General features: G+C 48.4%; 1 protein-coding gene across 3 annotated transcripts in view; it reads right to left on the reverse strand.

The window, feature by feature from the left end:
• Nucleotides 1-12014, reverse strand: part of DTX3L (deltex E3 ubiquitin ligase 3L) — a 44743-nt gene that overhangs the window by 749 nt on the left and 31980 nt on the right. For all 3 annotated transcript variants that reach the window (XM_063932799.1, XM_063932800.1, XM_063932798.1), the window contains 2 exons: nt 10447-10664; nt 311-376 (listed from right to left, as the gene is read on the reverse strand). In XM_063932799.1, coding sequence (XP_063788869.1) covers nt 311-376; nt 10447-10664 — 284 coding nt within the window. The remainder of the gene's footprint in view (nt 1-310; nt 377-10446; nt 10665-12014) is intronic.

Here is a 12014-nt window from a genome sequence, read left to right on the forward strand (position 1 = left end):
TTCCTGCAGTGTATATCCTATGTATTAACAAGCACATCCATAGTGTTACATTGCACGTCTCACGCTGCAGACAACACGGAAGTGAGCTAAAGGACCAGCGCTCGCTTATTACAAAGTGTACAGGTTCTAGATAGAGAGATATCTGTGGCAGTGGGTGTTATATAGGCAGTGAGCGGGCAGTCACATTGTGTAAGGGAAGGCCCTGTGGACGAGACCTGAGCAGGGAAGGGAACATCTTATTAGTAACACACACACACAACAGTATTATCAGAGTAATAACATAGCATGCGACTTCTCCGGAGATATTCACTCAATGCCTTTGGCTTTCAGCTCATCTCGCACCCGTCCCAGATAATCAGCATCAGGATACCCGAAGCTGCAAGAGGAAAATAGGGACAATTAAGTATACACATCACCCCTTCGCTCTTATATAACACACACACACACACACACACACACACACACACACACACACACACACACTCTCTGCTCCTTATACAATACACATACGTGTTGCCATTATATAAAGAGACCACACTGTAAAAGCCATACTGCGTGATATAAAAGGGAGTTGGGGAACATTGACCTTAGATGACCACTGGACAGTTGTGAGGATGTGGAAGATGATGAACGTCCCAGAAGACCTTGCACATCAAATACAAACTAAAATGTGGGAAGATTTTACAAGTTGACCTTCAACCGATAGCAGAAATGATCGACAAAGAAACTGTTGCAAACATTTTGCACCTTAACATGATAAACGTTTGTGCGATGACGGTTGACAGGATTCTCGCGGACCAGCAGAAAGAAAATCACTAGAAAGTTTGTACAGACATTTTGGAAAGTTCAAGCGGAATCGCATTTTTCAGATGAAGTTATCATCTGTGATGAAACCTGGATCTTCTAGGACGATCCCGAGACAAAACGCCAGTCCATGCACTGGAGACACCATCATCACCACGAATGAAGAACGTAAATCCAAATTCAAAGCCATGTTAATTGTTTTCTCTGATATCAAGGGTGTTATTTTGGCAGACTGGGGACCAGAAGACGCAACGGTGATCAAGATCACTACAAACATGTTCTACTAACAATGCGGGAAAAAAATTAGAAGAAAGAGGCCAGAGTTGTGGAATTTTTTTTTTATCCTCCATCAGGACGGGATCCGGGCTCTAGGTCCACCACTATTGGTCAACAGTAAGTAAGTCGACAGGTGAAAATGCTCGACGTGAGTTTTTACATTTTTTTTTTACTTTTTCATACTTAATGGTCCACGTGGACTACGATTGGGAACGGTGACCTGTGCAGAGCGCAGCGGTAGCGGAGGAAGGCACCTTGCCAAAGCATGGCGAGCGAAGCGAGGGGGCACGGTGCACTAATTGGGGTTACTGGTCACTGTACGGAGAAAACACCACCAAGAAACAACTAATGTCGACCTTTTGACCTGTCGACCAATAGTAGTCGACCTAGACACTGTCGACCTAAGTGAGGTAGACCCTATAGACCACACCCATCAGGACAATGTACCCGCCCACACAGCGCTCTGTGTAATGCAGTTTTTGTCAGAGAATCAGATTGCAGTGCTAGATTTATCAAGTCTTGGAGAGTGATCGATAGCACGGTGATAAACTACCAACCAATCAGCTCCTAACTGTCATTTTTCAAACACAGTCTAACACGGCAGTAAGGAGCTGGTTGGTTGGTAATTTATCACCGTGCTATGGGGGTAATTCCGAGTTGATCGCAGCAGGATTTTTGTTAGCAGTTGGGTAAAACCATGTGCACTGCAGGTGGGGCAGATGTAACATGTGCAGAGAGAGATAGATTTGGGTGGGGTGTGTTCAATCTGCAATCTAATTTCCAGTGTAAAAATAAAGCAGCCAGTATTTACCCTGCACAGAAACAAAATAACCCACCCAAATCTAACTCTCTCTGCACATGTTATATCTGCCTCCCCTGCAGTGCACATGGTTTTGCCCCTTAGCTAACAAAGTTCCTGCTGCGATCAACTCAGAATTACCCCCTATATATCACTCTCCAAGGCTTGATAAATCTGGGCCCTAGCATTGTGTGACTTCATTCTTTTCCCTAAAGTAAAATCTGTACTCAAGGGAACAGTTCTGCATCAGTTACGAAGGTAAAGAAGAAAATGTCGGAGCTGCTGAGACAGGTGACAGAGAGTGAGCTGCAGAGCGGCTTTGGCCAATGGAACACAAGAAAGCCGCGGTGTGTGGATGCAGAATAAGAGAACATAGAAGGGGAACGGGGTCAAAATGTACTTAATATAATAAAATCTAAATGATAGCATCAGTCTTGTTATTTAATGGCCACATCTTGTACCCCTCTGCTCCGTGTGTATAATACACATATACCCTGCTCCGTGTGTAACACACACACCTTGCTCCATATGTCACACACACATATACCCTGCTCCGTGTGTATAATACACATACACCCCCTGTTCCGTGTGTAATACACACACCACCTACTCCATGTGTAATACACACACACCGCCTGCTCCGTATATAGGCCCTCATTCCGAGTTGATCGCTCGCAAGGCGAATTTAGCAGAGTTACACACGCTAAGCCGCCGCCTACTGGGAGTGAATCTTAGCTTCTTAAAATTGCGACCGATGTATTCGCAATATTGCGATTACTAACTACTTAGCAGTTTCAGAGTAGCTCCAGACTTACTCTGCCTGTGCGATCATTTCAGTGCTTGTCGTTCCTGGTTGACGTCACAAACACACCCAGCGTTCGCCCAGACACTCCCCCGTTTCTCCGGCCACTCCTGCGTTTTTTCCGGAAACGGTAGCGTTTTTATCCACACGCCCCTGAAACGCCGTGTTTCCGCCCAGTAACACCCATTTCCTGTCAATCACATTACGATCGCCGGAGCGATGAAAAAGCCGTGAGTAAAAATACTATCTTCATAGTAAAGTTACTTGGCGCAGTCGCAGTGCGAACATTGCGCATGCGTACTAAGCGGATTTTCACTGCGATGCGATGAAAAATACCGAGCGAACAACTCGGAATGAGGGCCATAATACACACATATACCCTGCTCCGTGTGTATAATACACACACACCGCCTGCTCCGTATATAGGCCCTCATTCCGAGTCTTCGCATCGCAGCATTTTTCTGCTTAGTACGCATGCGCAATGTTCGCACTGCGACTGCGCCAAGTAAATTTGCTATGAAGTTAGTATTTTTACTCACGGCTTTTTCTTCGCTCCGGCGATCGTAATGTGATTGACAGGAAATGGGTGTTACTGGGCGGAAACTGGCCGTTTTATGGGCATGTGGAAAAAAACGCTACCGTTTCCGGAAAAAACGCAGGAGTGGCTGGAGAAACGGGGGAGTGTCTGGGCGAACGCTGGGTGTGTTTATGACGTCAAACCAGGAACGACAAGCACTGAAATGATCGCACAGGCAGAGTAAGTCTGGAGCTACTCAGAAACTGCTAAGTAGTTAGTAATCGCAATATTGCGAATACTTCGTTCGCAATTTTAAGAAGCTAAGATTCACTCCCAGTAGGCGGCGGCTTAGCGTGTGCAACACTGCTAAAATCGCCTTGCGAGCGAACAACTCGGAATGAGGGCCATAATACACACATATACCCTGCTCCGTGTGTATAATACACACACACACCGCCTACTCTGTGTGTAATACACACACACACACACACACACACACCGCCTGCTCCGTATATAATACACACATATACCCTGTTCCGTGTGTATAATACACACACACACCGCATACTCCGTGTGTAATACACACACACACCGCCTGCTCCGTATATAATACACATACACCCCCTGCTCCATGTGCAATACACACACACCCCCTGCTCCATGTGCAATACACACACACCCCCTGCTCCGCATTTAACACACACACACACACCCTGCTCTGCGTGTAACACACATACAGCCCCTGCTCCGCATGTAACACACACATACAGCCCCTGCTCCGCATGTAACACACACACACAGCCCCTGCTCCGCGTGTAACACACACACAGCCCCTGCTCCGCGTGTAACACACACACAGCCCCTGCTCCACGTGTAACACACACACAGCCCCTGCTCCACGTGTAACACACACACACCCTGCTCCGCGTGTAACACACACACAGCCCCTGCTCCGCGTGTAACACACACACAGCCCCTGCTCCGCGTGTAACACACACACAGCCCCTGCTCCACGTGTAACACACACACACCCTGCTCCGCGTGTAACACACACACAGTCCCTGCTCCGCGTGTAACACACACACAGCCCCTGCTCCACGTGTAACACACACACACCCTGCTCCGCGTGTAACACACATACACCCCCTGCTCCGCATTTAACACACACACACACCCTGCTCTGCGTGTAACACACATACAGCCCCTGCTCCGCATGTAACACACATACAGCCCCTGCTCCGCGTGTAACACACATACAGCCCCTGCTCCGCGTGTAACACACACATATACCCTGCTCCGCATGTAACACACATACAGCCCCTGCTCCGCGTGTAACACGCACACAGCCCCTGCTCCACGTGTAACACACACACAGCCCCTGCTCCACGTGTAACACACACACAGCCCCTGCTCCGCGTGTAACACACACAGCCCCTGCTCCGCGTGTAACACACACACAGCCCCTGCTCCGCATGTAACACACATATACCCTGCTCCGCGTGTAACACACACATATACCCTGCTCCGCATGTAACACACACACACAGCCCCTGCTCCGTTCGTATAACACTATAATACACCCGAGTTCTGTATATAAATAAGATTTTACTTACCGATAAATCTATTTCTCATAGTCCGTAGTGAATGCTGGGGACTCCGTCAGGACCATGGGGATTAGCGGCTCCGCAGGAGACAGGGCACAAAAGCAAGCTTTTAGGATCACATGGTGTGTACTGGCTCCTCCCCCTATGACCCTCCTCCAAGCCTCAGTTAGGTACTGTGCCCGGACGAGCGTACACAATAAGGAAGGATCTTGAATCCCGGGTAAGACTCATACCAGCCACACCAATCACACCGTACAACTTGTGATTTGAACCCAATTAACAGTATGCTAACAATGAAGTAGCCTCTAAAAAAGATGGCTCACAACAATAATAACCCGATTTTCTTGTAACAATAACTATGTACAAGTAATGCAGACAATCCGCACTTGGGATGGGCGCCCAGCATCCACTACGGACTATGAGAAATAGATTTATCGGTAAGTAAAATCTTATTTTCTCTAACGTCCTAGTGGATGCTGGGGACTCCGTCAGGACCATGGGGATTATACCAAAGCTCCCAAACGGGCGGGAGAGTGCGGATGACTCTGCAGCACCGAATGAGAGAACTCCAGGTCCTCCTCAGCCAGGGTATCAAATTTGTAGAATTTAGCAAACGTGTTTGCCCCTGACCAAGTAGCTGCTCGGCAAAGTTGTAAAGCCGAGACCCCTCGGGCAGCCGCCCAAGATGAGCCCACCTTCCTTGTGGAATGGGCATTTACAGATTTTGGCTGTGGCAGGCCTGCCACAGAATGTGCAAGCTGAATTGTACTACAAATCCAACGAGGAATAGTCTGCTTAGAAGCAGGAGCACCCAGCTTTTTGGGTGCCTACAATATAAACAGCAAGTCAGACTTTCTGACTCCAGCCGTCCTGGAATTATATATATATATATATATATATATATATATATTTTCAGGGCCCTGACAACGTCTAGCAACTTGGAGTCCTCCAAGTCCCTAGTAGCCGCAGGCACCACAATAGGTTGTTTCAGGTGAAACGCTGACACCACCTTAGGAAGAAACTGGGCACGAGTCCGCAGTTCTGCCCTGTCCGAATGGAAAATCAAATATGGGCTTTTGTAAGACAAAGCCGCCAATTTTGACAATCGCCTGGCCGAGGCCAGGGCCAACAGCATGGTCACTTTCCATGTGAGATATTTCAAATCCACAGATTTGAGTGGTTCAAACCAATATGATTTGAGGAATCCCAACACTACGTTGAGATCCCACGGTGCCACTGGAGGCACACAAGGGCTGTATATGCAATACTCCCTTGACAAACGTCTGGACTTCAGGAACTGAAGCCAATTCTTTCTGGAAGAAAATCTATAGGGCCGAAACTTGAACCTTAATGGACCCCAATTTGAGGCTCATAGACACTCCTGTTTGCAGGAAGTGCAGAAATCGACCTAGTTGAAATTTTTTCGTGGGGCCCTCCTGGCCTCACCCACGCAACATATTTTTACCACATGTGGTGATAACGTTGTGCGGTCACCTCCTTCCTGGCTTTGACCAGGGTAGGTATGACCTCTTCCGGAATGCCTTTTCCCTTAGGATCCGGCGTTCAAACCGCCATGCCGTCAAACGCAGTCGCGGTAAGTCTTGGAACAGACAAGGTCCCTGCTGGAGCAGGTCCTTTCTTAAAGGCCGATGCCACGGTTCCTCTTGGAACAGACATGGTACTTGCTGAAAGCAAATCCCTTCTTAGCTCCCGAGGCCATTAGTCCTCTGTGAGCATCTCTTGAAGTTCCGGTTACCAAGTCCCTCTTGGCCAATCCGGAGCCACGAGTATAGTTCTTACTCCTCTAGGTCTTATAATTCTCAATACCTTGGTTATGAGAAGCAGAGAAGGGAACACATACACCGACTGTTACACCCACGGTGTTACCAGGACGTCCACAGCTATCGCCTGAAGGTCTCGTGACCTGGCGCAATACCTGTCCCATTTTTTTGTTCGGGCGGGACGCCATCATGTCCACCTTTGGTCTTTCCCAACGGTTCACAATCATGCGGAAAACTTCCCGATGAAGTTCCCACTCTCCCGGGTGGAGGTCGTGCCTGCTGAGGAAGTCTGCTTCCCAGTCGTCCACTCCCGGAATGAACACTGCTGACAGTGCTATCACATGATTTTCCGCCTAGCGAAAAATCCTTGCAGTTTTGCCACTGCCCTCCTGCTTCTTGTGCCGCCCTTTCTGTTTACGTGGGCGACTGCCGTGATGTTATCCCACTGGATCAATACCGGCTGACCTTGAAGCAGAGGTCTTGCTAAGCTTAGAGCATTATAAATTTGCTCTTAGCTCCAGTATATTTATGTGGAGAGAATTCTCCAGACTTGATCACACTCCTTGTGTGACTGCTCCCCAGCCTCTCAGGCTGGCCTCCGTGGTCACGAGCATCCAATCCTGAATGCCGAATCTGCGGCCCTCTAGAAGATGAGCACTCTGTAATCACCACAGGAGAGACACCCTTGTCCTTGGATATAGGGTTATCCGCTGATGCATCTGAAGATGCGATCCGGACCATTTGTCCAGCAGATCCCACTGAAGAGTTCTTGCGTGAAATCTGCCGAATGGAAGCGCTTCGTAATAAGCCACCATTTTTACCAGGACTCTTGTGCAATGATGCACTGACACTTTTCCTGGTTTTAGGAGGATCCCGATTAGCTCGGATAACTCCCTGGCTTTCTCCTCTGGGAGAAACACCTTTTCCTGGACTGTGTCCAGAATCATCCCTAGGACCAGCAGACGTGTCGTCGGAACAACTGCGGTTTTGGAATATTTAGAATCCACCCGTGTTGTCGTAGAACTACTTGAGATAGTGCTACTCCGACCTCCAACTGTTCTCTGGACCTTGTTCTTATCAGGAGGTCGTCCATTTTCTTTGAAGACGAATCCTCCTTTCGGTCATTACCTTGGTAAGGACCCGGGGTGCCTTGGACAATCCAACGGCATCGTCTTGAAACTGATAGTGACAGTTCTGTACCACGAACCTGAGGTACCCTTGGTGAGAAAAGGCAAATTTTGGGACATGGAGGTAAGCATCCCTGATGTCCCGGGACACCATATAGTCCCCTTGTTCTTTGCTATCACTGCTCTGAGTGACTCCATCTGGATTTGAACCCTTGTAAGTGTTCAAATTTTTCAGATTTAGAATAGGTCTCACCTAGCCTTCAGTACCACCATATAGTGTGGAGTAATACCCCTTTCCTTGTTGTCGCAGGGGTAAATTTATTATCACCTGCTGGGAATACAGCTTGTGAATTGTTTTCAATACTGCCTCCCTGTCGGAGGGAGACATTGGTACAGCAGACTACAGGAACCTGCGAGGGGGGAAACCTCTCGACATTCCAATCTGTACCCCTTGGATACTACTTGTAGGATCCAGGGGTCCTGTACGGTCCCAGCGTCATGCTGAGAACTTGGTAGAAGCGGTGGAGGGCTTCTGTTCCTGGGAATGGGCTGCCTGCTGCAGTCTTCTTCCCTTTCCTCTATCCCTGGGCAGATATGACTCTTATAGGGACGAAAGGACTGAGGCTGAAAAGACGGTGTCTTTTTCTGCAGAGATGTGACTTAGGGTAAAAAACGGTGGATTTTCCAGCAGTTGCCCTGGCCACCAGGTCCCATGGACCGACCCCAAATAACTCCTCCCCTTTATACGGCAATACATCTTTGTGCCGTTTGGAATCTGCATCACCTGACCACTGTCGTGTCCATAAACATCTTCTTGCAGATATGGACATCGCATTTACTCTTGATGCCAGAGTGCAAATATCCCTCTGCGCATCTCGCATATATAGAAATGCATCCTTTAAATGCTCTATAGTCAATAAAATACTGTCCCTGTCAAAGGTATCAATATTTTTAGTCAGGGAATCCGACCAAGCCACCTCAGCTCTGCACATCCAGGCTGAGGCGATCGCTGGTCGCAGTATAACACCAGCATGTGTGTGTATACTTTTTAGGATATTTTTCAGCCTCCTATCAGCTGGCTCCTTAAGTACGGCCCTATCCGTAGATGGTACCGCCACTTGTTCTGATAAGCGTGTGAGCGCCTTATCCACCCTGAGGGGTGTTTCCCACCGCGCCTTAACTTCTGGCGGGAAAGGGTATACCGCCAATAATTTTCTATCGGGGGAAACCCACGCATCATCACACACTTCATTTAATTTATCTGATTCAGGAAAAACTACAGGTAGTTTTTTCACCTCACACATAATACCCTTTTTTGTGGTACTTGGAGTATCAGAAATATGTAACACCTCCTTCATTGCCCTTAACGTGTGGCCCTAAAAGAAAATACGTTTGTTTCTTCACCGTCGACACTGAAATCAGTGTCCGTGTCTGGGTCTGTGTCGACCGACTGAGGTAAATGGGCATTTTACAGCCCCTGACGGTGTTTGAGACGCCTGGACAGATACTAATTTGTTCGCCGGCCCTCTCATGTCGTCAACCGGCTTGCAGCGTGTTGACATTGTCACGTAATTTCCATAAATAAGCCATCCATTCCGGTGTCGACTCCCTAGAGAGTGACATCACCATTACAGGCAATTTGCTCCGCCTCCTCACAAATATTTTCCTCATACATGTCGACACACACGTACCGACATACAGCACACACATAGGGAATGCTCTGATAGAGGACAGGACCCACTAGCCCTTTGGGGAGACAGAGGGAGAGTTTGCCAGCACACACCAAAACGCTATAATTATCCAGGGACAACCTTTATTTAAGTGTTCCTCCCTTATAGCATTTTAATATATATACATATCGCCAAATCAGTGCCCCCCCTCTCTGTTTTAACCCTGTTTCTGTAGTGCAGTGCAGGGGAGAGCATGGGAGCCTTCCCACCAGCCTTTCTGTGAGGGAAAATGGCGCTGTGTGCTGAGGAGAATAGGCCCCGCCCCCTTTTCGGCGGGCTTCTTCTCCGGAGTTTTAGATATCTGGCAGGGGTTAAATACATCCATATAGCCTCAAGGGCTATATGTGATGTATTTTTCACCATACAGGTATTATACATTGCTGCCCAGGGCGCCCCCCCCCAGCGCCCTGCACCCTCCGTGACCGCTGTGTGAAGTGTGCTGACAACAATGGCGCACAGCTGCAGTGCTGTGCGCTACCTGATGAAGACTGAGAGTCTTCTGCCGCCTGGTTCCGGACCTCTTCATCTTCAGCGTCTGCAAGGGGGGTCGGCGGCGCGGCTCCGGGACGAACCCCAGGGCGAGCCCTGTGTTCCGACTCCCTCTGGAGCTATGTCCAGTAGCCTAAGAATCCAATCCATCCTGCACGCAGGTGAGTTGAAAATCTCTCCCCTAAGTCCCTCGATGCAGTGAGCCTGTTGCCAGCAGGACTCACTGAAAATAAAGAACCTAAAAACTTTTTCTAAGTAACTCTTTAAGAGAGCCACCTAGATTGCACCCTTCTCGGCCGGGCACAAAAACCTAACTGAGGCTTGGAGGAGGGTCATAGGGGGAGGAGCCAGTACACACCATGTGATCCTAAAAGCTTGCTTTTGTGCCCTGTCTCCTGCGGAGCCGCTAATCCCCATGGTCCTGACGGAGTCCCCAGCATCCACTAGGACGTTAGAGAAACATAGATGCAGCGTTGCTGGGTGTATAACACACGTCTAGGCTATTTTACCATCTTACCCTGCTGAGCCTCCAGATTTGCTGGTTTTATGATGGATGTCGTTCCAGGTTACGGTGTCTGAGGCGCCTGTGGTACGGGAATCCCCCACAGTAAAGATTAATTTTTGGTGAAAAGCCTTTCTCAGCAAGCGCAGAATCTCTCTGCCCTCTGCGTTATCCGGTAAATAGGCAGTGCGGCCAGTACCAGAGAAATGCTTTCCTGGCCGGGGATGGTCCGCCTGAATATAGTGACAACAATAAATCAAACATTCCATAAAGCAATACTCGTACATCATATTCATATTTGACAGTAAAGCAGCTCTGCACTAGGGGGGTCATTCAGATCTGATCGCTGGGCGCTAATTTTGCTGTCCTACGATCAGATAGTCGCCGCCTCCAGGGGGAATGTACATTCGCAGTGCAAGTGTGCGATCGCATGTGTACGCCGAGCTGCGATAATCCACTGTGTGCGATCTCTGTGCAGCCCAGGATTTACTCCTCCAGTGCGATGAGAACAGGCTGATCGGGGCCGGAGCAGACGTCACACACCCTCCCTGAGAACACTTGGGAACGCCTGCGTTTTTCCGGACACTCCCTGTAAACGCTCGGTTACCACCCACAAACGGCCTCCTCCTATCAATCACCTTGCGTACACCCGTGTGATCGGATTTTTCGATGCCCGTTGTCGGATACGGTTGTGCGTATGCACATTGCGGTGCATACGCGGTTAGGACCTGATTGCCAGCAGCAGTCAGATCTGAATGACCCCCTTTGTCTTGTGGTGAATAGTCCCAGAAGTTATATGGAAAGCACACGGTACATTATGGAGGATCATACATTATAGAGAAGTGTAAATAGAAAAGAGTGTTGACCACTGTAAGCTCCAGGGAGTGCGTCAGGCCAACAAATTCAGCAGGAAGCCCGTTAAGCCGACAAAACCCCCAGGGAGCACGTCAGCCAAGAAGGCCTGCAGTGATCATCCGGGATACGGTCATTATGAATTAAAAAAAAAAACTAAAACTAAAATTTTGGACTTTTTCATACTTTACGATCCATGTGGACTACAATTGGGAACGGTAACCTGTAGCGAGGCACCGTACCCGAAGCATGGCGAGCCAAGCGAGCTATGCGAGGGGACACTGTGCACTAACTGGGGTACCCTGTCACTTTACAGAGATAACGACACCAAAAAAAGTAAAAAAACTCAAGTCGACCTTTTGACCTGTCAACCTAGTACCTGTCGACCTAATGACCCTGTCGACCAATAGTGGTCGACCAACGACCCATACCCGATCATCTTGAGGGGGGATTACAACAATTTTGAAGGCTTTGGGGAAGGGGCACTGCATATGGGAAGTGTTGTGTTATTAAACGCATAGGAACATTATGTCACTGTACGATTTATCTATTTCATGCCCTTGAAAATGAAACATTAATTAAAAAACAACAGCGATTTAAAAAACAAAAACAAAAAGGAAGGACTGGATGCAATGGTGTGCGGGATTCCGGTCAAACTCTGAAGTTTTTTTTAAACGGGCAATCACTCAAGACAAAACCATGCCTTGTGATTGCCCCTTTAAAAAAAAAAG

Source organism: Pseudophryne corroboree, chromosome 7 (assembly GCF_028390025.1).
Source record: "Pseudophryne corroboree isolate aPseCor3 chromosome 7, aPseCor3.hap2, whole genome shotgun sequence".
NCBI classification, from domain to species: Eukaryota; Metazoa; Chordata; class Amphibia; order Anura; family Myobatrachidae; genus Pseudophryne; species Pseudophryne corroboree.